General features: G+C 56.3%; 8 protein-coding genes across 8 annotated transcripts; 5 read left to right on the top strand and 3 right to left on the bottom strand.

Annotated features, from left to right (window-relative positions):
• Window positions 1-132: 132 nt before the first annotated feature.
• On the top strand, window positions 133-1684 carry IUM83_06631 (uncharacterized protein; the record flags this gene model as incomplete). Its single annotated transcript, XM_067930856.1, has 3 exons — window positions 133-681; window positions 770-956; window positions 1017-1684. The coding sequence occupies 3 exons, from the start codon at window positions 133-135 to the stop codon at window positions 1682-1684; spliced, it is 1404 nt and encodes a 467-aa protein (XP_067789643.1).
• A 5849-nt stretch (window positions 1685-7533) lies between these two features.
• On the top strand, window positions 7534-8106 carry IUM83_06630 (uncharacterized protein; the record flags this gene model as incomplete). Its single annotated transcript, XM_067930855.1, has 1 exon — window positions 7534-8106. One exon carries the CDS (start codon window positions 7534-7536, stop codon window positions 8104-8106), a length of 573 nt encoding a protein of 190 aa, XP_067789644.1.
• A 765-nt stretch (window positions 8107-8871) lies between these two features.
• Window positions 8872-12992, top strand: IUM83_06629 (uncharacterized protein; the record flags this gene model as incomplete). Its single annotated transcript, XM_067930854.1, has 2 exons — window positions 8872-10172; window positions 12818-12992. The coding sequence occupies 2 exons, from the start codon at window positions 8872-8874 to the stop codon at window positions 12990-12992; spliced, it is 1476 nt and encodes a 491-aa protein (XP_067789636.1).
• Window positions 12993-13785: 793 nt separating this feature from the next.
• On the top strand, window positions 13786-15208 carry IUM83_06628 (GTP-binding protein LepA; the record flags this gene model as incomplete). The annotated part of the gene is made up of 2 exons (XM_067930853.1): window positions 13786-14133; window positions 14192-15208. 2 exons carry the CDS (start codon window positions 13786-13788, stop codon window positions 15206-15208), a joined length of 1365 nt encoding a protein of 454 aa, XP_067789818.1.
• An 891-nt stretch (window positions 15209-16099) lies between these two features.
• On the top strand, window positions 16100-17772 carry IUM83_06627 (GTP-binding protein LepA; the record flags this gene model as incomplete). Its single annotated transcript, XM_067930852.1, has 3 exons — window positions 16100-16519; window positions 16591-16809; window positions 16888-17772. 3 exons carry the CDS (start codon window positions 16100-16102, stop codon window positions 17770-17772), a joined length of 1524 nt encoding a protein of 507 aa, XP_067789610.1.
• A 113-nt stretch (window positions 17773-17885) lies between these two features.
• Window positions 17886-19277, bottom strand: IUM83_06626 (Cytosolic carboxypeptidase 1; the record flags this gene model as incomplete). Its single annotated transcript, XM_067930851.1, has 1 exon — window positions 17886-19277. One exon carries the CDS (start codon window positions 19275-19277, stop codon window positions 17886-17888), a length of 1392 nt encoding a protein of 463 aa, XP_067789637.1.
• A 656-nt stretch (window positions 19278-19933) lies between these two features.
• IUM83_06625 (uncharacterized protein) lies at window positions 19934-21350 on the bottom strand (the record flags this gene model as incomplete). The annotated part of the gene is made up of 3 exons (XM_067930850.1): window positions 19934-20818; window positions 20889-21083; window positions 21156-21350. The coding sequence occupies 3 exons, from the start codon at window positions 21348-21350 to the stop codon at window positions 19934-19936; spliced, it is 1275 nt and encodes a 424-aa protein (XP_067789822.1).
• Window positions 21351-21643: 293 nt separating this feature from the next.
• On the bottom strand, window positions 21644-24419 carry IUM83_06624 (uncharacterized protein; the record flags this gene model as incomplete). Its single annotated transcript, XM_067930849.1, has 7 exons — window positions 21644-22531; window positions 22607-22801; window positions 22878-22964; window positions 23038-23158; window positions 23317-24002; window positions 24075-24269; window positions 24333-24419. The coding sequence occupies 7 exons, from the start codon at window positions 24417-24419 to the stop codon at window positions 21644-21646; spliced, it is 2259 nt and encodes a 752-aa protein (XP_067789821.1).
• Between the last annotated feature and the right edge of the window lie 320 nt (window positions 24420-24739).

Genomic DNA, 24739 nt, shown 5'->3' with positions numbered 1-24739 from the left:
TTTGCACCATACTCACGCTACGTTGCTGCATCAGCAACTTGAACTTGCGTAACGGTGCACCAGCGTTTGACATAAACGTGAGATGGGCCCATTCCGACGCTCCGGCCCTCAATTGAGCCCGTGACAGTCGAAATGGAGCAGCACGAGGACCTCGAGGCCGACGTGCTGGCGCTAAACCCGGAGCTCGGGTGCGTTTTCGACGACTTCGACCATGAAAAGCAGTCGCTGCTGGTCCAGGAGGTGTCAGATTTGCCGGATTTGGAGCTGCTGCTGCCCTCGGACGAGCTGGGCGACGAACTGTTGCTGCTGATCGACGAAATGGATGAGAACACCGTCGGTGCAATGGAATCGGACGAGGAGGAGGCGGATGTGGCGGTGCTGGTGGGTGACACGAAAGACTTGACGCCCGAGCAGAAGGAGACGGAGCTTGCGGCGCGAGAATTGAAGTTCCTGGAGGCGCAGAGAGACTTCCTGCAGTTCAAAGCGGTCGCCAATGTCGGCGGTGGAGAGAGTGAGAACGAGCAGGAACGGGTGATGAATGAGGAGGTTGAGAAGGAGAAGAACAGGCTAGAGGAGGCGAGAACGCAGCAGAACATGCTCGTCGACGTTATCAAGCAGCACCAGCAGAGCCTTGGCGACCTGCACGGACTGATGATCCACGCTTCGCCGTTGATGCACTACGTGCGTGTTGCTTTGTGTAGGTGTTGGGATGGACGAGTGGGTGTGGTGTGCTGATGAGGGTTGTGCATGTGTGTGGATTTGGATGCAGAGGATGACGCTAATGACACCGATGGAGTCGTACATCCGCCTGAGCAAGGACCCAGCCGAGCGCCGTAGCAAGCTGCTCGAGATGCGAGACGAGAAGCTCGACGTCGTGCGCCGGTTTGTGGCCGCACAAACGTGTGGGATCGACCCCACGCGCGAGTTCTTCTACGTCGACACGTTTGAGCGCTTCGGTAAGTTCTACACTGTGGACTTCAGCGTGTCCCTCGTGAGCGGCATGACCGTCGCCGAAGTGACCGAGGTGATTGCAGACCAGTTCGTCGTGCCGCGCGACGGCGTCTCGCAGTTGCTCGGCTGCGTCACGAACCGCACGTACTACGACGGCATGGTCGACACCTTCCTGCACGCGCGAACTGTGGAGCGCGTGGACTTGCCCGAGCGCTCGTGCCACGGCCGCAGCTTCCTGGTGCAGGAATCCAACGCCGTCTTCTACCTCAAGCGGTTCGCCGCCGGCGAAGTCGATGAGTCCGACGGCGGGCAGTCAGGCGAGCAGGGCGAGTTCACCGTCATGATGAGCGACTTCGTGGACGTGGACGAGCTGCACCCGTACCATACACACAGCCGAGTGCGCAAGGACATTTCCGCGGGCATCACACTGCGGCGTCACGTCGGGCCCGACGGTGTCGAGGGAGTCGTCATGCGGCGCTTCTCCTTCGTCAAGCATCATCTCGGCCGACGCACCTCGCGGTCCGAAGTGGTGAACACCATCTCGACGCGGGTGCTACTTTGGGGGCAAGCGGTGCGACTCTGCATCGCAGAGCGCAGGCGGCAGAAGCGAGATGCCCCCAAGCGCGTCTGGAACACCCACACGTTCCCGCAGCCGCACCGTCGGAAGCAGGACGTGACGCCGGCGCGACCACCGGCCAACACAACAACAGCGTGTGCCGGTGCAGATCAGTAGTAATTTAACTTCGTCGCCACCAGGAAGGGGTGCTACCTGCAGCGGCAGCAGGGGCAACAGGTTGAACATCCCGTTTCGGTGGGCGTCTTGTCTTATTCATGCTTTTCAATGAGAAGTCATTCCACTCTTACTCAACTTCACGTTGTTGAATCAAGCGAGTGGTAGCAACTGGTTGGCCGGACTGCCGTCGTCAACAGCGCGGTCACAGCACATCCGCGTCGAGCTATAGGGGGCGTGGCGTACACGCAAACGTCGAATGCATGCAGATATACGGATGTCGGAGCTGCGCGGGCGCGCGTGCCATAATTTCCATCTCGAGAGCGGCGCCACGCGTCCCCGCTATCCCGAGATAAGCTTGCCTTCGCAGGCAGTGCAACATGCACATGTAGTACTGCGCAGGTCAATGTCCACAGACATGGTTGGTCGGAAGAGCTCATTGTAGTGCACGCGCTTGCAGCGACCTAGTCGCGCTGCTCATGTGACGTGTCTGCAGTGCAGAGCAGACTGCCACTGCAACCGATATTGGAGAATGGTCTTCAACGCTTCCATTCGGAGGTGGCACGCGTTAGCAGATCCCGCCACCGCTCTCGGCGCTCGAACCGCTCGAAAGGAGCCGGAGCGAAGATGGCTACGATGCCGAATCGGACCGCGCGCGCGGTGGGTGGCGGCGGCGCTCGGTGTGCTCGTGTACCCGCTGCTCAAATCGCCCGCGGTCGACTAAGGATCCCGTTTCCGAATGCTCTCGAGTCGGAGCGGAGCTGAGCTGAAGCCGCCGGGAAGCAGACCATGGAGCCGAAGCCCAATGTCGCGTTTCCACGGGGCCATACGTTGGTGACCCGGGGATACATCGCGTACATTTTTGCCTTTCATGACTCACCGAAGTCGCCGAGTTGGATGGCGCCTGGCTTGGCGGGACTTCAGTGCTTGTCACGGTGATATGCAGGGTGATAGAGCGCGTCCCACGCTTTGACTGGAGGAGGACGTGTTTCTGTTTGTGCGACCACTTCAAATCGAGTGTATCCGCTCGGTGTGAGTAACCAGGCGCAGACTACCGCGGCCGCGGGCCTCCAGCGCGTCTTACAGGCGAGACCTTCCCATCAAGCGCGCTGGTGGGCAGCGCCGGTATGTATCCGTCCCATCGAGGGGCAGCATCACGAGGATTCCACAGCCGTGACACCCGTGGACCCGAGCAGGTCAGCCCGGTCAACTAAAACGCGCCGACATATACACCTCCGGGATGGCGAATGATCTCCTGCTCGAGTTGGCTAACGTTGCACGGTGCAATTCCAATCTCATCCGGTCGGGCGATTTCGGTGGCTGCGCGCCATGCTGGATTGGCGCGCTTCGACGCAGCGCGAAGATGGCTCCTTCGCTTTGCAACAGCGGACTGAAGGTCTCCAGTCGCTGGCAACGGGGGCTGGTCCATTCTGTAAGCACAAAATATGTAAAACACCTAAAAAAAACTGACGAGCACCATAAAAGCTAGCTCACCACAATGGCAGAAACAGGCTTGCAGCTTCACATCAGAAGCGACATGCAATCACCTAACCCTCCCCCTGCGTGAAAGACTCATCACTCATTGTTTGGCGGCGGTGGCGGGAGGACAGTGGCTCGGCCTGGACTCGTTGGCAGCAGTGGCAGCTTGGACTCGCTGGCAGCAGTGGCAGCCTGGACACGGGGGTGGTGGCTCGGCCTGGACGGGGGCGGTTTCTCGGCCTGGACGGGGGCGGGGGCTCGGCGTGGTGGCTCGGCCTGGACGTGGTGGCGGTGGCTCGGCCTGGATGTGGTGGCGGTGGCTCGGCCTGGACGTGGTGGCGGTGGCTCGGCCTTGACACGTTGGCAGCAGTAGCAGCCTGGACTCGGAGACGGTGGCGCGCATTTTGGTAGGTGATGCTGTGTTGAGTGCTCAAATGAGTTCATATATTAACGCTCTTATGATCGAATGCGTGCAGATAACAACGAAAATGAATTTGTGCAGCAAAGTTTACCCGTTATTGTTGTTTTCAGCAAGTTGCTTTGCATCGGAGCGTGCTATATTGGAGAGATGTTTCTAAGAACGTACTAGAGACGCTGAAGGGCATGACCGACATTCTCCGGCCGACCAACCTTCGCGAGACGCTTGCGATTGACAAGAATCTCATCGCCGGCTTTGTCTACCTCGCTGCGAGACTGCTGGGCAAAGAGCAAGTGACAACAGTAGCCCATTTTCAAATGGTAGCGACAAGGGCAGTATCCGGTGCGAAGGTTGACAGGCCATCCAGTACGCGGTTGGCCTTCAATCTCCATACGCGCGTAGTGTACTCCAAATTGAGCTGACACTTCCATCTCCTCGCGCGCGCGGTTAAGTTCAGGAATGAAGGTTCGGTCAGGGGCGACAGCACGAACGTGCACAAGTTCTGGGTCGGCATCGCCGAGGATAAAGTCAATGCTACTACGAGTGACCACATTCTCTTGCAGCAGCCCTCGGCGACGAAGCCCAGTCGTGCGAGTTTGCAGGGTTGTCGGACATGCGGGTCTGAGCAAGAACCTCGGTAGTGCCATGGAGCGGTGGCCGCAACAAGCAAGAAGCTGCTGAAGGAGAAGGCCCATCTTTAGCTGACGGTGGTGGGTGTAGTCGCGCTTCAGCGCCCGGTTGAACTGCTCAACCGGGTTATTAGTTGTGGCGAAGCCCGTTGGCGTGTGGTGGCACTGCCAATTCGTGAAGCTACCTTGCAACCATTGCGCTTGCACATACGCGCTGAAGGTTGACAAATCGGCATGCTCAGTCCACTTCCGCAGCATTTTCGCCTTGCGCTCCTCGTATTCAGCTCTGCTTTCAGAAAAGTGCAGATCGTAGATTCCGCGAAACACAAGCGCTGAGTGCTCCGAACTCAAGCAGCGTGACTTCTCGCGAAGCTTCGCAACCACGTGATAGAAGCACATTAGATAGCTAAACTTACACTCAGCGAAACTTTCAGCCAATGCGTTGCGCTGTGCCTTGTCCGCATCACCAAGAACGTACTTCACAACCATTTCCTCGCCATTAACGCGGGCATACATGCGTCTCAGCGCCACCAGCGCGGCAGCAAAGTGGCACTGCTGCAGTTGCGACGTGATGAACAGAGCCACCAGATGAAACGCTCGCGAGGCATCAGTAATGCCGCACACGAGCACCGGGTACCCGACGCAGTTCAACTTGAATGTTGCGTCCAGATGTAAAATGAAGGTACCCGGGTCGCGAACAGCATTGCGGAGTAGTCCTTTGGTGGACATGCCCACCAAGAATGGACGAGCATCCGAACCCTTACCCACATCGGGTAAGCCAGACTGGTCGTAGTCCTTAGTGAACGTGAAGGCTTCATGTTCGCCTTCACGTCCACTAAATGCCGAACGTCGAATGGCCTCTACGATCAACTTGTGCTTGTCACTGCCGCCTAGACGCGTGCGCCGGTAGTGATGCACAATGTTCTGCACTGTGCGGAGCGGAGGGAGGGCCGAGGGCCGAAGCTCAAACTTGCGTCCTAACGCATGCAAGATGCGCTGAGGCATGAGGTTTTCGCGAGCTTGCTCCTGGATGAATTCACGCTGTAGCGGGGTGATACGTGGCTTGGGAGGCGTTCTTGCGTGGGAGAGGTGCTTGCCGAGCTCGAACATGTCAGAAGCACCAGTCTCTTGGCACACCAGCACTTTCAACCGCCAAGGGCACGCCATGTAAGGTACTGCCTCCGCGCAATGCTTGCAATCACAGCGCAGGATCTTGTAGCGCATTGAATGCGGAGCGCTGCTGCTGCAGGAAGTGCAGGACGTGAGCTGGCTTCTCATGGTCTTCCATTTCTTCATTCCCTGCAGCAACAGCGCTGCATCTTCGCGCGAGAGGCCACTGCATAGCGGATTCCAGAGGCGCGGGCTTGGCATTGAAGCGAGAGTGGGCAGGGGCTTGAGTGAGGCTTTTTTGAAGTGAACGTATCTCAAAAGCGGTGATTCTCTACCACTCGATGAGTTTGATCAGCTCCAAAATGATTGGTCGAAAAAGAGAAAATTGAAGCCCATGATTGGATGCTATTGCCATGATGGTGCCGGCGCCAAGGTCTTGTGTGTTTCCTTGGAGATCTAGTTAGTCACTTTTTGTATCTAAGCGTCTTGCCGTATTTTGCTGTGGCGATAGTACACTTCTTTGTGTTTGTCAGTTGCTATGGTACTTTTCAGGGGTTTTGTGTGTTTTGCATATCTTGTCTTCTGTAAGTCGGGCGAGATCCGGAAGCTTCAAGATGAGCAGCGAGTGCTTTTCGCTGCGTCTCACCGCTGGAAAAGCATCCGCTTTACCGGAACGAGCTCTCATTGACGTTGCAGCTTAGAGCCGCACCACCATCGTGATCAGTTTCCTTTCGCGTCCGCCTCGATGAATCCTTCCTAGCCAGAACTAGCCGCCGCGGCGAGGAAGACACATCGGGCTTCGCAATTCGGTGAGGAATCGCTCGGATACACCTCGCTGGTGCAGAGACTGAAGTTCGCTCGCCAAGAAACGCAGGAAGCCCCCGTCGCGTCACACTTCGAGCAACCGCCAGACTAGCAAGTCTCGACCGGATCTCGGCCATGCCCACTCGTGTCGCAGCGAGAGACTGGTGGGTAGCCATCCAGTCACCCTGGGGGGCTGCACGCGCGCCGCCGGAGCCGCCTAATCTCGCGGGAGCTGGCTGCCAGCCAGTGGAAGGCCGTCAAAGTGATCCCCGCTCGGCCCCTCCGTGCACCGGTGCACCCATCCATCCAACACACTGACCGCGGTCCGCGCCGACGAGTTCTGCAAACACTGCAAGCAGCGTGGCATGGCCAGGTGCAACGGCCGTCGCCGACAGAAGCTCGCGGCATCCGTCGGCGAAACCCAACGAGGCGGCGAGCCTCTCGCCCGATCGTGGCCAGCGACGACCGCACCATTACAGCACCTGGATACTCGTTGACGAGGCGTTGAGGAGTGATCGCGCTAGAGTGCGCAGTAGCGCCGGTTGTCCACTGTCGTGACGAGTTAGTGACAGATGTGGGCTTCGCGGTGCAACCCGCCTGTCAGACCTGATACTATCCGTTTCGTAGCTACTCGCACGAACAGCGCTATATGGATTTGAATCCTTCTTAATAAAATACCCCTCCGAATCCGATATTGAGGTTTTCGCGTCAACGGCCAGCTGGCCATGTAAGAGCCCGAGGACGCCTGCGGACGGCGAGCACGCACGCCCCACGTTGTGGGCGTGCCGCTCCTTATGCTGGCGACGTTGGATCTTGCCTCATCTTATCGTCCGCCAGCCAGCCGCAGTTGTGCCTTCGACGCCCATATGCCCAACGTGATGAAACGACCCGAAAAAGCATTTCTTGAACACGCGCAATGCTTGTCACGCTTGACGGCAGTAAGTGACGGTCCCAGCTGCGAGCTCAATTGTCCTGTATCGCCATGCGGTTGCAGCGCCAAGGTGGCGAACATGTAGCGGTGAGGGGCAGTGTCTGCCCGGCCGTATGTGGAAGGTGCCACTGCCAGGAGCACTGCAAGACACCGCTCAATGCCGCCGCCGGCGAGCCCTCCCACTTGGCCTGTCCGTGCGAGACCTGCTGGCGCTGCAGCAATTGCAATGTCCCGAGGAGAGACGGGCGCCGAGGATCCCTGTCTGCGAGGCTCGGCTCGCCTGCTAGCGGCGTGTCAGTCAGGCGTGTAGAGACCGTGGCCGGCCATCACGGGCGAGGGAGGCTCGCTGCCCGCCTTCTCCATGGCCATTTCAGAATTCGACGTCTACTGAACAAGTTCTGAGGACGAGCAGCTTGAAGCGCGCACGCCTCCATCTTCTCCCCCCGTCCTCGACTCAGAGCAGCAAGCACACCGTACACCAATGGTGGCCACTTCCTCGACGACGCAGTCCGCCCAGACGGGCGTGGGCCTCGCTAACTCGCCCGCCAACAAGTGCAGGTACAAGACCGGCAAGTGCACGAACGTGCGCTCCAGCAAGCGCAACGGCCAGCCGCACCAGCTGTGCCTGTACCACCGCGACAAGGCCAACAAGATCCAGCGCAAGTTCGACCGCCAGAAGCGGCAGGTGGCTCGCTCCAAGAAGGCCCAGGGCAGCCTCAGCGGCCTCGAGTCGCCGTCCTCCATCTCGATGCTCGACATGGCCGCGCTCGCGGGCCTGTCCCCCATGCCGGAGCACGCCGTGTCGCCCGCCAACTCGACGTACTCGACGTGCTCGTCCACCATGTCCTTCTCGTCGCTCGCGTCGGACGACGTGCCCATGTACACGCCCGACTCGATCGACTGCAGCCTCAACGAGAGCGTGTGGACCGACCTGCCGGTGGCCGCCGCCTCGTATCTGGGCGAATTCACGGACATGCCGTTGCCCTCGAGCTGCCACCAGAGCTATTTATCCTCGGACGAGATCGACTTCCTGTGCTCTGCCATCCTGGAGTGAGTCCGAGCCGTAGTGTTGTATGCGCCTCCCCCGCGCAAGGTTATGAGGGCGGGGGCGCGATATTATCGCTCGGACGGACCCGGTGGCAAGTGCTGCCTGTCGGCTCCATCACAGCGAGCGAGCGTGGCACATTAGTTAGAGCATTGTGGGAGTAGCGTGGTAGACTAAGTAGCGTCTGTATAAAGTCAATGGATATCTATCAACAACTGGTTTTTGCAAACAAACTCTTGTCATAGTCGAACCGATTCGATCCTATCCGTGTCCAGCGTGGCGCTTCAAGTACAGGAGCTCGAACGTGTCGTCAAGTGGAGGAGGGTTATCATGGACTGAAGTGGAAATGGGTTTCACGTCCTAGCCATCAAAACTATCCTAACCAACGGATGCACACGCTTCACGCTCGCCCGATTTGGAATGGCCAAGCATCGCGCGTTGCGATAGCGCAGAGTGTGGAAACGCCGCGGAGGTTTCGAGGCAATTGGGGGTGGCAGGTAGGTAGGCGACGTGCATTATTGCTGGCGCGAGGGCTCATCTGGAAGGCAGGCAAGCGAGTGCTGTGCGCGTGTCCAAGTGCTCCGCTCTGCTGACGGTAGAGCTCCGGGGGTCCAACAGCCGCGACGGTGACGCCAATGAGCCACGGCACCTGCCGTCCTTGTCCCCCGTCGAACCACCACCAGGAAGAAACCACAGGCACCGTCGCTCGCCATCACCAGGACAGGGCGAAAGCGGGCTCATCGCTGCTCACTGGGGGTCAGCTAGCGCGCCGAGATGCTGTTGCACCGATCCACGCCGTCTCAGGCGCCTCGGCACTTGACTCCGACGCCGCCGCCAGGAACGACCAATGAGGCCATGGCCGAGGCGACGGCCGCGGCGTCACTACTCAGCGCCAACCAGTTCAAGCTGCTCTACCTCATCAGCCTGTACGCCGTGGCGTCCAACTCGACCCGACAGAACGAACGGTGGATTCGACACGTGCCGCTGCTGGTGCTTATGTTCGAAGGCATCCTGTGCGACGCTTTCGACTTCGACTACGCTCCAGCGTCGATGCGCTTGTCGTTCAAGGGCAAAACGCTGCGACGCTGGATTAACTTTTCTCGGGAGGGCAAGGCGGCCATCGATGATCTCTGGACATTACGGCTGATCAACGGGCTCAAACTCTCGAGTGACGATTTCCAGCCCATTACAGCGTATCAGGTCTCCATCAAAGGACAATTGGCGCTGCGTTTGCTGCCCCGGTACTTCCAGGACACCGTGGACGACTTCCTCTATCCACCGGCACCACTTGAACGGCGCCTACTTGTTGTACGATATGATGGTCAGCATTTTGCCCTACGGTCAGGGGGCTATAGCAAGCCCAGCAGTATCACGGAAAGCGATGATGTGTCGTATGTATCGAGTCCATTCCTGCCGCAATGTCTCCGCTCGCGGTCCGGCGGGTATTACAAAGTCCAGGAGCGTAGCAATGCTGATAGAGCTCAGGAGTGTGCGTTAGGGGCCACGAGCATCACCAAGAAAACGTCAGAGGCCGTCACGTTAGGAGATGTGTATGCGCTTATCGGCGAGTGGGTGCCGTTCGGCACCAACCAGATCGTGGCTTTGAACGAGCGCATGGGAGTGCTCGATCGATGTCAAGGTGGAATCCTTACCAGCTGTGTAGATAGCAATCCGACCGACGCGCAGTTCCGAGTTCCCGTCGGACAGACACAGGTGCGGGTCTTGGACTACGACTTCGTGCGCTTCACGAATTTCGAGGCCGAAAGTCATTTTCCAGAGACACCAGGAATCGTACAGGTAGAGAACTTTGGAATGCACCTCAACAGTGATGGATCGCTCATCTACGGCATCAAAGTGGAGGCAATCATGGACCGGTTGGGCGACGATGTAGCCATTGACCACCTTGCTCGACTGCTCGTAGACGTACATCAGGACTCATCCATGCTCGTCAACGACCTCCTTTCGCGATATCAGCTGAGTCTGCTGGAAATGCTTTATCTAGGAGATTCGTTTCAGCGGAACAAGTACAATTGCATTCTCAGCAAGCAGATCCACCCCAAACTCCCAGCGCAAGCGTACGTAAGCGACCCCCGCTATGCAAATGAGCTTGCTCAAGTTCTCGGAGATATTCACACTTGTCACGACCTGACTCCGGACGATGTGCTCGTGGTTGGGAAAGCGGGTTGCTTATTCTCCGGGCCTAACGTATTTCGATACGAACATGTTTTCACGGCGTATGTTGGTTTAGTATGTCGAGACATCTTTATCAAGAATTTCTTTGCTCGCACCTTTGTGTTGGATGCAACGCTGAAGGAAATCCGTCAACTTATCCACAAGGTACATCGCGAACCAGCGACGGTCCTCCAAGTGCGCGAAAAACTCTCTGCAGTGTCCAAAGATACAATCCTGCTAGCCGAGACACTCGAGTATCTCTTAGACTCGCTTGAAAATGTGGAGCTCTCGTCTTCCGGCTCCTGGGGCGATCGAGATGACCTCGAGGAAAGTGGAGATGATTCGACAGAAGATGTGAGGAGGAGAACATTTCTTGGAGGACCTGAATCGGACGTGGACACACGGTTATTCCAAGTGCTAGCCCTGCCACAGTTGAAGGCACAGACAATAATGCGGTGTCATGACTCAATCAAATTGATGGAAAACACCATGTTACAGCTTGAACAGCTACAAATGATCGCCGAATCCACTGCGACGAACCAACTGGAAGCCGCTTGCTCGCGCGTGAACTTCAATACCCAAGCTCTAATGAATGCAATGGCCATGCAGTCGCGCATGTCGGTAACGCTGAACGCATTGCAATACTTTGTTGGTGGAATCTTTGTGTTTGACGTGATCGACCGGCTAACAGCGGGCACGTGGAATGGCCACATCCCAGAGTGGGCGATGAACTCGATCATAAATTCCGTACTGCACCATCCGCTCCTCTGGTGGGCGATCAACCTTTTGATTTTTGCAGCTTTCCTCGCAGCACTCGCAGTATTGTCAGCGTGGACGATGCGCTGCTCACTCGGTTGGTGTGAGGCATCTTTCGAGATTAATCGCCGGATCTCGCTCGAAAAACTCGATATCTATCTGGTAACACGGAAGGTGCAAAGTAGTTTCGCTTTACGAAAGGTGGCCACAGCGCCAGGGAGGAAGGCCAACAGATTTCGGATGATAAAGTGGACGGAAACCGATTCCTCCCTGTGGGGTGGTGTTCTTCCTGAGATTGAGCTCACTTTCGACGACCGACACGGATTCCTGTTGTTTGTCTTGCTACGCTTCGATGGTAAGCGCTACCCGCATATGCTAGAGGACGAGTGCTACCAAAAGTTCCTGGAGATCTTCACACGCGCGCAGATTTTCCGAGAAGACCCACTACGGTGAAGAGTGCAACGTGTATACGCACTCAAGAACAGACCGTTGGCTTACGAATTGATGAAGCTACCGGCATTATTGTGATCTCAGTGCCACAGGCGATCGCCACTGTGTACTCAATGCACTGAAACTCGCCTGCCCTCGTGCCAACCATAGTACCATGCGTGGGCTGGAAGCGAAACGCTGCACGCCGAAGGCAGTACAAGCCGTATAGAAAGCTACCATGCTATTTAAGTTGTGCTATCGAGTCTTACCAAGGATTTCGATCGACTGCACAGCAAAATACAACGCCCAAGAGGTGAATTCCAGTTCATTTTGTCCCAAATACCCTGAAAGCCGGAAAAGTGATGATGTTCATTGCCATACTTTTAGCGGAAGCAGGCCCGAAGATGATGCTCCAAAATGCAGGCTACCGCCACGGCACAAAAGATTTCAGTGCACAAGTTTCAGCTTTGACCGCAAGTAGGGCCATGACAGTAACTCGCCTGACCAAGCAGCAATCCGCTCGGGAACTTGTACTGCAGATTGTCAATGACACTCCTGGACCGTCAGATGAGACCATGTCAACTTCATCAGTGCTTGTGGCAGAAGTGCAGCTTGCACCGCCTTCCAAGAGAGCTCCACGGCACCAAAGATGCGTGAGCGCAGCCCCAAGCCGAAGAAGCCGAAGATCCGGACGTTTGCCCGGCGCAAGGTACAGGATTGGTCGAATCCGTTCTTCTACAGTGAATCTACATCTGTATGCAATGCATACAGATGCTTGAAGGTGCATGCTAACTTTTTACGCTGGTGTTGGGAAGAATGATATCGAGGAACTGACAGCCGAGATCCAATATGTGAAGCGGCAAGTGGATGACTACGACTATCAAGCGGAAGTGCGGAGGAAGAGGGAGGCGTTGGCGCAACGCAAACTATCTAACCAAGCACTGCGCGATGCCCTTCGAGCTCAAAGTCTGTCGTTTGCCAGTGCCGTTTCCATGCTCTCGCAGTTCTTCGAAAGCCATGATTCTACGTCCTGGAGCCGACAAGCTTTAACTCATTCACTTCTTTGCTCCTACATCATGAGGAAGTCACCGGCTCGTTCGACTTGCCCACGCGACTTGGCAGAAACCCATACAAACGCAAGGTTGCGTAGGCGGGGATGAAGCGCGACAGACTCCCACTTGCTCGCTTGTTCACGCTTCAACGACAACACTTCCTATCTACGGTGGACTTTTGCGACCGGAAAAGGTTCATTGCAACCAACGGTGACAAAGTATCGATGCACTTTGAGATCATACCTCAGCCCAAAGCGCACAGCGTGAAGGCGATCTTCGATGCGCTGCAAACCTTCGTGTACAACATCGAGATCAGTATCTCTGAAGCCGTCGGTGACATCACCAGCCGCGTCCAACGACGACGCCAAGCCGGATAGCCCGGTGGCGCAGCACCGCCTTAACGCCTTGACCCAAAACGTGGAGCAGATCGAGGCAAACAACGGCGCATTTGCTGCGTACGCTGTTGGTCTGCGACGCCGTGAATGAAGATGAGCTGTCCCCGTACCGACCACTGGAGCGCACGCGTCAAGACATGACGATGATCATGAGTTGGAATCAAGAGAGGGTGAGAGCGGAAACCTCACTGCTGTGCTGAGCCGATGATGGTGTCTACGCATCCGGAAGTCTGGCATCTACATACCGCCGTTCTCGGGTGGAGCGCGATATCGGTAGCATCGACACGTCGCTGCGGACAAGTTGTCGACGGCGAGGCGTGCTAAACCCACAGATGTAGATAGGCAACTAAGGTAATAAATATTACATGTATCTGTCTCGAAGGTATTTGAGCACATTTGACGTGAAGCAGCAATCGTTTTTGTTACGCTACAGCTAAATACATAATAGCAACGGACTCCTTGCAGTACCATTGCCCTCCGGTGGCTTGCGCTGGGACATTACCTTCATCACAGCGCACACATCAACACGAACGCCGAAAATCGCCGGTATTAACAACAGCAACAACAAACACGCGCCATCATCACCAAAAAATGGTGTCAAGGCAACGACCACTGCAATACTTTGAACCCCCACTCGCTTGAGCAGTTCTGCGGTAATGCGTGTTGCATGTATTACAGTGATGCAGGCACCAAGCAGCAGCATCGCCTGTCGTCTCCAGCCCAACTAGCGAAAACTTCAATGGTAATCCGGGGCGTCATCACGCCGATGATGTCGGCACGCCCATCCCCCTCGCCGCCCAATCAGCGCGTAGCCGCGCATGTCGCGGTGGACAAGGAACTCAGTCAGGGAACAGCTCCGTGAGAGACACTTCAAACGTGCAAACATGAATAGCAAGCAGCAGAACCCAAAGTACACCATGGCGAGTCTGCTAGGCGACGACAGCTGCCGCGCCCCGCCCGAAGCGGGCCAGCAGTTACCAGGGCTCGCCTTCGTCCTGCAGCAGCGGAGCTGTGCGCCCCCAACACCGGAATGTCCGGCCCAAAACGGCCAGTTTTCGGCGCAGAACCAGCAGAATGGACTTACGGTCAGGCTGCCGATAAAGCAGGCCACCGCCACGAAGCGGCGAGCGTCCGAGTGTGAGGACGAGGATAAAGACGCAGCGGCAGCCACGACACCGACGACCAAAAAGTGTCGGGGCAAGTGGCGCAAGCCCACGTACCTCATCCGAAAGGTTGGTGAGGCTGATTGAGAGTGAATATCGGTCGGAGAGTGACTGGTTGGTTGTGTAGGAGGAGAAGTCCGAGCTGCTGGAGCACATCAAGGAGCTGGAGAGCCAGGTGACGTTCCTCAAGAACCGCACCAACATCGTGGCGTGGCAGGAGAAGGACCGGCACCAGATCGAGACGGAGATCAACAACAACGCGCTACGCCACTTCGTCAAGCAGCACCAGCTGCGGGTGCTGTCCGCGCAGTCGGTGCTGTCGGAGCTCACGCACTCCGTGAACAGCCGCTGCCCCCTCGAGGAGTTCATTCATCTGCGCCGTGAGTGGGCCCAGCGAACGGAGACGCTCTCTCGTCTCCGCGCTCAGCAGTGCCGGGACGCAGCGGAGCTGGTCGAAAGGCGCACGCAATTCATGACGGGGGCTCGCGAGTACACGGAGAACGCCCAGTTCGTGGACGAGTCCGGGGACTTTTGCTCCATACGCTTCGACATCACGCCGCTGGAGGGCCTGAAGACGGTGACCGAGGCCTTCGACTTCATCAAGTTCCACATCAAGCACATGGACACCAAGCCCATGAACTCTAAGTACACGTGCACGAGCGAGCACGGCGCCGACAACAGCATCATGCACCGCCGCCTCATCATCTCGGAGGTCGAGAACGTGGCGACCGAGACCAACTTCGTCATGTTCTCGGAGAAGTACCCTGGTGCGAACCACCACGACGTCTGCGGAGACGCAGTGGACAAGGGCGTCATGGTGATGAACTTCGTGGACGAGGACGACCTGTACCCGTACCGCCCCGAGAACTGCGTCCGCCTGGACATCAGCGGTGTCATGGCGCTGAAATCGTACCGCAAGGTCGTCAAGACCCCGAAAGGGGAGGATAAGGAAGTACCCGTGGTCGTGCTCACGCGCTGGATGCTGCAGAAGCTGCGGCGCACCGAGCTGCCCGTGCCGACCCACGTGCTGCAAATGATGCGCGATCGGATCAACGAGCCGGGAAACGCCATCCTGCGGGCGGTCAAGGACGCACGCGCGCCCGTGCAGCTCGACCCCAAGGACATAAAGGTGCTGATCGTCTAGCTGCAAGACGTTGAAGTTGACTGTATGCTGGTTGAATTAAAAGGGGGGAGCACGGCGGGGCGGATGAGCGCTGTTGCAGTTGACTGGTGCTGCATGCAGTCCCTGCTCCTGGAGGTGCATCTCGCCTCGCTCGCCAAGCAGCAGCGAGCGGTCCGACCGTCATCCGCGCCGATTGTGCGTCCGCAAAAACAGAGCTATGACATCATCATGGCAGAGCGGCCTCAGCGGAGGGCACAACGTTGAAGCGCGGCGAGATGGTTGGACTTGACCCAGGAACGGAGCTCGTGCACACTGCAATAGCTTTTGCCTGCAACAACGGATCCTGTTACTGGATCTACTAGCGAGTTAAGCAGGTCCTGCGATAATTTAAGTGGAGCCATATATATTTAGTTTTTCGTGATAGACAATTCAAGCAGGATGTATTCATCCAGTTCAACGAATCGTGTTTATATATCTTTCTAATCTGGTACCTATTTTTCTTTTATAGAGGGATCAATTTTGGAAGGTTGAACCTGCTTCAAGCGGCGCTTGACCATCATCAGCCTTTAACATGATGCTCCGAAAACCCTTCATTATACATACCCCGCTGTATCGCAATGAACCGTTGTCGTTCAGAATGATTGCAATTCACCTTCAAAACATAGTGCGCGAGAATCGAGACGATTTGTGATGATGCCAAGTCTCCGCTTGGCGCGGCGATGCAGCGGACGGACCATGTCGATGCGCACCTCCACTCGACAACACTAAAGTCTCCAAGAGCATAGCGCGGTACCCCCGGCGCCGAATCAGCCTCTATCGCCCGCTCCTCGACTTTTCAAATTGCTCGGCGACACTGACAAGCGTTCACCCACTTCACTTCACGGCACCCCACCACCACCTCCGACTGCCGCAATGGAACCGACTGCGGATTCCCGGCGCTCGGCGTCGCCGCCGCTGCCGTCCGCGCGCTCGCTGCTGCATCGATCCCCGGACGTGTCGGCCGACTGCAGTCGACCACTGCCGCGTCTTCACCCGCTGCCGCCGCGGTCGCCCACGCTGGCGGACTGCAGCGACCAGAGGCTGTTGGTGTTCCTGCACCCGGACCGGGCGACGGCCGCTGCTGGGCTGCAGGCTATGCGGGCGAGATCGCCGCGCTCCGTTGCGACGCCTCAGCAGGAGGACGAGCCTGTCACTAAAAAGCTCGGGCGCAAGAGGAGCTTTGACGACCACCGAGCCAGCTCGGACGACGGGGCGGGAGGCGACACCCCGCGTACTCGAAAGCGTGGAGCTCCAGGGTGCAAGGGCAGGAAGCCCACGTACCTCGTTCGGAAGGTAGCGGCATTGAGATTTTTATTGTAGGTGGTGGCAGAATGTGGAGTTGATGGTGGATTTTGGTGCTGCAGGAAGAGAAGGGCGAGCTGGAGGAGCAGATCAAAAAACTCCAGGCGCAACTCGAGTACTTGAAGCACACGGCGTCTTCCGAGTGTTTCGCCAGAGCTGTAGTGCGACGCACGGACCACCAGTTCTTCGAGCAGGAGATGCACAACCACTTACTGCGCGAAGCTTTGCGCAACCAGCACTTCCAGCTCTTCAGTGCGCAATCGGCGCTTTCAGAGCTCACGGTGAGGAATTTAGCGCTGAATTACATGAGCAGGCAGAACGATAGTGACATTATCGTTTATTTTTTTCATTACTTGTAGTGCTCGATCCGGCAGAACCAGTGCCCCATCAACACATTCATCCACTTGGGGTGTGATATTCAGCAACGCCGCAAGGTGCTGGAGAGCATGAAGGCGCAGAAATTACGGGACGCCAAAGAGCTCATGGATAAACGCATGCAGTTTTTGAGAGACCTTGCTGAACAACGGCGAGAAACTGCTCAGTTTCCTACGGACTCGGGTGCTTTGTGCTCGGTGGTCTTCGACGTGACCCCACTGGATGGGAACACCGAGACCGAAGATGTTGTGCGAGCCTACACTGCCGCCTCATGCTATATGAGGCGTATGGGAACGATGATGCCGCCCTACACAGGTGATGATGCTGGTGTAGTACACGGTCGTCTGCAAATCGACACTTCGCCAGAGATGCCTACCGAGACGAGCTTTGTGGTCTTCTCGGAACTGCAGAAGCCGACATTTGCAGAGGGTAGCAGTGACCGCAGCGACAAGTGTGTTGATCCGATTGGTATGCTCGTGATCGACTCGGTGGATGAGGATGAGTTGCATCCGTATCGCCCAAGTGAGTTCTTGAGGGAGGATGTCAATGCGGTTATCACGATTACGAGGGGGTCTCGACGTCAGAACGGATACAAAGGCAACGACCCCGACAAGCGCGTGCCGTGCCTCATTTTGACACGCTGGGTATTGCTGACGTTGCGTCCAAATTCGAAGGGTGTCGCTCCAGCAGATGCCATGGACTTCTTGCTCCAAACCTGCATTAACATGGGCAACGAGATGCTCCATGCCATTCAGGAAGCAGCAGCTTCCGCGAAAGCTGTCAAATCTCGAGCAGATCGTCAACCCTGGAGACTGGAGTGCACATCAGCAGCTTCAGGCACCGCAGACGCTGTAAATGTTCCCAGCTGAATGCCAAGATAGTTTCGCGTAACACAGACCTCCACGTTAATTTAGTAGTAGGACAAGCTTGCATTGATCTTGAGCAGGGTCAACTCGACTCTCCACCTTTTTGCAATTCGTGGTTAATATCTTCGGTTAATCGGCGGAAGAAGGCTCCCAAAAGTAGGCGGCGGGGGCAGCATCGCTGCCACCGCTGGAGGCGCTGGCAAATCTCCGGATGGGACGATCGGATCTCGAGGGCCCAACGCATAGCGCACGTTGTTTAGCATGGCCTCGCCCACTTGCTCAATCCCATTCCGGATACGTTGTGTAGCTTCGAACGGGAGGTGGATGGACGACTTGCGGATACGCAGCAAAGACCATCGTGTCAAAATCACCACTCGCTCCATCTCTATTGGACCGGTGTATCCTGTAGGCCGAGGCTTCGGCCTCGTACAGGTAGAAACCAGCATCAGCACCGTCACGTCCTGTCGGATCCGGCTGCCTGGGATGTACGGGTACAGTTCGTCCTCGTTCACGAAATCAATTGCAAGTACGCCGAGCTCGTCGCCATGGCCCGTCGCCCCCAAATCTTCCCACTCATTCGGCAGCTCCACCCCAAGAGCTGCAGGGCCATCTCGTTCATGGTACTCACTAAACATAGCATTATTGGTCTCCATTTCGGCCAAATTGGCAACATTTGTAACCAGTCTTTGCTGCGAGACGGACGGGTCCCAGTGGTCGTCGTTTTCCCTGATCGTGATGTCCCCCAACAGCTCCGACAAACTGATCTCCAAAGTGTACGAAAAGTTGAGCAGCACGTCAAAAACCGTCCGCGCCGAGCGGATCCCGGCGAACGGGGTCACGTCGAACCCCATGTAGCAAAAGTCTCCGTGGGCGTTCTCGAACTTCTGGTTGTCCGAGAAGGGGGTGGACGGGTCCATGAACCTCCGTCTGGCCACTAGAAACTGCAGCGCGTCGTGCAGCTTCTTCTTCTTCATGGACAGCAGCGTGGCGTGGCGCTCCACGGGGTCTCTCCCCAGCTGGATGAACGTCTCGAACGGACTGTGCTCCTGCACGCGCATGTACTGCGCGATCATGGACTGCGTGTTGGCGAAGGCCAGCCGCTGGGTGTGGATCACCTGGCGGATGCCCCTGTTCTCCTCCTCTCTCCGGCGCATCCTCTCCCTGTCCTCCAGCGCGTCGTTCTGCTGCCGGTACTTGAGCATTTCCCTTTGGAGCTGCTCGAGCTCCTTCGAGAGCACGGCCAGCTCCTCTTTGCGCATGTAGTAGGTGCGTTTGCGCGGCTTCTTGGCCGTCGGCTGCGACTCCTTCTCGCCACTGCGTTTGCCTTTGCCGTTGGCAGCTTTTGCCTTCGGCTCTTCCGGGGAGGACGAGAGGGACGTGGCCGTCGTCGTCGCGTCGTCTTTCCAGGGCGACGAGACCCGCGGAGGCGCCACCGACTGCATGAGCGATAGAAGCGCGTGTGCCGAGGCCGGCGAGCTGGGCGCGGACGCCGAGCGGTCCGACAGCATGTCGCGCAGGTCTCAAGGGCTGGCGGTGGTAAATCGCTCAATGTTTCTGGGAAAAGCTGGCCCTGGCTATTGGAACGGATGGGCGACGTACGGTTAGAGAGCCGTGATAGAGGAACGGATGTTGCTGAATAAACGTAATGAGGGATTAGAGAGAAGAGGCTTGATAACTGTGGGGAATGATTACGCCCCGGATTACTTTCAGAATGCTGGTGACAGGATTTCTGCTTGTGCCTTGATAAGCGGCTTGATATGTAATTAGGCGACATGTTGTAGTTGGTCTGGAGTACTGTTGTTATTGTCGCTGAAGAGCTCTAGTTTTTCTGTTGTAAGCTTGCACTGTAATTTACGTCGCAAAATACTGCGAGGAGAAGAAATAGAAAGAGAAAAATCGACTTTCTCGTAACTCATGTATTGGTCATGTCTGTGTGGGGAATACTGTAGTACTACAGTATACGGCGCGGGCGCAAACAAAGTGTGAAGACTATCGTTCGCTACTTATCCTGATGGATGCTCAACATTTTCGACTTCCAGCAAACTTGCCACGCAGTTTACATGCACTACATGTAGAAAGAACAGCTTGTTGCATTTTCATTACGGTATCTACGTTTGAACACCCACACATCACGTATCAATTATGTACTTGTATTCTCGTGCAGCTAGAGATCCCTCCTTGGAGTCAGTCGGCCGTTGACCGAGTGGCGGATCGCCGTGAACATGGCTTGGCTGACTTGCTCCATGCCGTCTCGGATATGCGACGCAATGTCACCGTCTAGTGGAAACGGTGGATTCCGAAGTCGCAAGCAGGTCCATCGAAGCGCCACCACAATGTCGTCTTGTCCTTCGCTGCTGCCGCTAATCGTGGATCCACATTCACTAGCAGTGCTGCTTGGAGACCCGACGGGATAATTTGTTGGGGTGTTGCTGGACTCAATTGGTCGGCGACGCGGATATCTCGCCACCATAACATGGAAAGTGATATCTTGCCTCACGCGTTCGTCCACGTGATACGGATACAAGGCGTCGTCCTCAACGTAGTTGCACACAGCGATGCCCACTTCGTCGCCGATAGCTCTGTCAGTGCGAGGTCCCGAACCCTGTCCCCAATACTGCGTGAAAGTTACGTTGTTCGTGTCCACCTTGACGTTGGGCGTGATTGTCGTTACGAGTCGGTGCTGCGCCACCGAGGTGTCCCAGTCCTCATCGTCGTTCTCTCTTATGGTGATGTCGCCGATAAGATCCGATATGCTGATCTCCAAGTTGTACGAGAACTTGAGCACGCCCTCGAACGCTTGTCGAACCGTTTTCGCCTTCGGCAGTGGCTTAATATCAAACCGCGCTAAACACACGTCCCCATTGTCCGACTGGAAACGTTGGAGATCTGTAAAATCGGTGTCCATGGCCATGTATCGCGAGCGTTCCGCCAAAAAGTAGACCGCTTCCTGCAGACGCTGCTGCTTCATCGCCAAAAGCGTGTTGTATCGTTCTCTGGGGTCCGTTCCCAGCCGAATGATAGGTTCATACCGACTATGGTCTCCAGCTCGCTGCAAAACCACAAGAAACTCCGTCAGTACTACAACAGACCACCAGCTTCCCTAGATGTCGGTACCGTACCAGAAACTCTGAGATGATGGACTGGGTGTTTGCAAAAATCATGCGTTGGCCACGGATGGAGTCGCGCAGCTCCTGATTCCGCTTCAACTGCATCGCGACTTCATCCCGATCGTCCCGCAGGTATCCGCGCCGCTCAAGATGCTGTAGCTGAATGGTAAGGCCCTGCAACTTCTTCTCCAGCATCTCCTTCTCCTCCTAACAACATAACCACCCAATCAGCCCCAATGCCAAGCCCCGTAATCGAACTGCAATTGCAGGTATCCGCACCTTGCGGCGGTAGTACGTCCGAGACCGCAGCGCCGGGTTCAGCTCCTTGTGGCCCCTGCCGCCCGCTGGTTTCGCGGATTTTGCACCCGGGAGTTGCAGCGGCGGCGCGGACCACACCGAGTTGCCGCTATTGGGCAGCGTCGCCTGCAGGTTGGGGGTGTTGGGCGACGCATGGAACGAAGAGGAGCTCTGCATGCTGCAAGGGGGACGTGGTCGCGATGCCAATGCGCTTATGGACACACCCGGGCATCAACACTGATAGGGGGTAGGGGTGAACTTTTGAAAGCTGAAGTTGTTGCGCTGGACGAGCGCCATGGTCTCTTCATGACCGGAACTCGCGTCGAGATTAGCTTTACAGGCGTATAAACTGCAGGGCTATAGCACCATCGCTTTTGCGTCAGGTGATTGCCCCAAGAGCTGCACGTGCTGTGCTGTTGACAATAAAACATCTCGATTTACGTAATTGAACTCCTTGATTCGTCTCCACTTCATTGAGCTGCACGTGGTGTTGTTGGCCCGTTGACCGAGTGGTGGATGGCTGTGAACATGGCTTGGCCGACCTGCTCCATGCCGTCTCGGATGTGTGTGGCAGTGGCGTCGTCCAGCGGAAAAGGGGGCTTTCGGAGGCGCAGGCAGGTCCACCGCGTTGCCACCACGACGTCATCGTGACCTTCGCTACTTTCGCACACACCGCCGCCGGATTCGCTCGCTGTGCTAACAGGAGAACCAACAGAACTGGAAGTGTTAGCGGCAGTGCTGAACGCGCCAGGGAGGTTCCGCGGATACTTGGCTACGACGACGAAGAACGTGATATCTTGGCGCACTCGATCTGCTTCATGGTACGGGTAAAGCGCATCCTCGTCGACGTAGTTGCAGACCGCAATACCCACTTGGTTGCCGACAGCTCTGTCAGGTTGCGGCCCCGTACCATCCCCCCAGTACTGCGTGAAGGTCACGTTGTTTGTGTCCACCTGCACGCCATGGTTGATCGTCGTAACTAGTCGATGTTGCGCTACAGAGCTGTCCCAGTCTTCCTCGTCATTCTCACGAATCGTGATATCTCCCACAAGGTCTGAAATACTGATCTCCAAGTTGTACGAAAACTTCAGCACTCCTTCGAAAGCCTGCATCACATCTCGAGCAGCAGGAAGCGGCTTGATATCAAAGCGTACCAGGCACACGTCTCCATTTTCCGACTGGAAGCGCTGGAGGTCCGTGTAATCCGTGTCCATTTTCATATGTCGAGAGCGCTCAGATAGAAAGTAAACGGCTTCTTGAAGGCGCTGCTGCTTCATGGCCGCAAGAGTCTCATACCTTTCACGTGGGTCTGTCCCCAGTTGGATAACCGGCTCATAGAGACTGTGATCCTTAGCTCTCTACAGTCACACCATAGTAAAAATTTTGGTGGTCAACGCAATGACAAAAAAAAAAACTTCAGCCCAGGGACGTACCAGAAATTCGGAGATGTAGGACTGCGTATTGGCGAAAATGATGCGTTGGCCCTGGATCGAGTCGCGCAGCTCCTGGTTCCGCCTCACCTTGACTCTGAGAGCGTCTCGCCGTATTTCGACCACATCGCGACGCGCCAACTGCTGCAGCTGCATGTTCAGAGCCAGCACCTTCCGCTCCAGGTCCTCCTTCTCCTCCTATAAATCACCAGAAACCACACAACATTAGAAACCTTTTTCTTCATTTGCCCTATTGTCCATTACAAGTATTCACCTTGCGTCGATAGTATGTTCGAGTCTGTAGAGAAGCGTTTGACCCCCTTTTTCGCTTTTTTCGCGACTGCTTCGACCCCTTTTTGGCCTTAGAACCACCGGGGGGTTCAACTGCTGAGTGTGGACAATTGCTCTGAGGGGGTGAAGGCCCACGAATCGACCTTGGCGACGCTGTAGAACGCGACGGAGAGACTTGCATGCTGCCGGTGGAGCGGTTCTCTGGTCAATGGAGAGACCTCGGGATTCGACTGATGAGTAGCGCTGCGGTACTTCAAGTCCCCCCTGACAAGAAATTCTAGGAACAGAAAATATATAAATCATACACAGTAACCTCCACAAAAGCATAGCTCATGATCAACAAACTTACATTTAGTTCCTACATTTGATTGTCACCCGCTCTTGCGTGTCGAGCTGCAGCCACCATAGCGGCGCCTACGTACTCGATTCCATTCTGAATACGAGTCACTGCGTATTCAGGGACGTTAGTGTCGGACTGTCGGATACGGAGACACCACCACCTCGAGAACACGATAACCGGAGAACCGTCGTCGCAGGTCTGCCAGGTTAGCATGGTGATGAGAGTGACGTCTTGCCTCACGCGAGTCGAGCAGTAGGGGAACGCCTCATCTTCGTCGACGGCATCGCTGATGGAGAAGCCGACCTCCTTTTGATTCGGTCCCGCCGGGATGTACTCGTTGAAGGCCACGTTGTTGGTGTCCATCTGCACAACGTCCCCGATCGTAGTGACGAGACGGTGCTGCGCCACGGAACTGCTTCGTTGAGGGTCGTCGTTCTCGCGGACGGTGATATCGCCCAGCACTTCGGACATACAGATCTCGATATTGTACACGAAGTAATCGAGGGCGTCGACAATGGCCTTGATGCTGGTTGCGCCGGGCAACGGTATCACCTCGAAGCGCTCCGAGCAGAGGTCGCCGTTCATCGCGTGGAACTTCTTCTGATCGCAGGACTCGGTGCTGGTGTCCATAAAGCGTTGACGTTCACGCATGAAATCGTAAGCGCGCTGAACACGCTCCTGCTTCATCCGTAGCAGCTCGATGTGCCGGGCGTACGGGTCTTTGGGGAGGTGTGTGAGCATATCGAACGGCCCCGTGTGCTTCTCTCGCTGTCAGACAAATTGCATATCGTTAGTCATCGGTTTGACTCACAAGCCACCACAATGACCACGTGTACTCACCAAAACCTGCGATACCAAAGACATCGAGCTTGCAAATGCCAAACGTTGAGCATGGAGTACCTCGCGCAGCGCCTGGTTCGACTCCTGGCGGTGGCGTAGCTCCTCTCTCTCCTTCAACACTTGGTTGCGTTTTGCGTAGAACTCAACCTCGGCATTCAGACGCGCCATCTCGTCCATCAAGACCTCGATTTCAGCCTGGAGGATACAACATCTCATCAGAGATGCATACTCGATAAACAGCGTCGGTGCTTCACCAACCTTTCGCCTGCAGTACGTGCGAATCTTCTCCTTCTTCGGCGGTTGCTTCTGTTTCTTGTTGAAGCTGCTCGAAGTCGGTACCTTCATGGGCTTCTTCGTCCGGGGCGGCGCAGCGGCACCGCCAACCGATAGAAGACGCGACGGAGGCGTGCCATCGCCCCGTGCGGGTAAACTCTTCACGCAGCTCTCTCGATCCGGCATTCTTTCCTACTGCCTGCAGCTTCTTCGACTTGTCCTCGATTGCGGCAGCGCCGCCGTCCCCCTTGCTCTCGAGCATCATCATCCGTGCACCGGGAAGTGCACCGAACGTGGATACACCATGTGACTCGCTTTCACCGAGTCGAGACATAAACATTGAAGCTGGTCCAGCGGCGGTAGCGACAAGCAGGTCCGGTCTCCAGTCACGC

This window comes from Phytophthora cinnamomi (assembly GCF_018691715.1).
Source record: "Phytophthora cinnamomi strain GKB4 chromosome Unknown Contig50, whole genome shotgun sequence".
Lineage (NCBI taxonomy): Eukaryota > Oomycota > Peronosporomycetes > Peronosporales > Peronosporaceae > Phytophthora > Phytophthora cinnamomi.
This window is presented reverse-complemented; position numbering and strand designations above follow the sequence as displayed.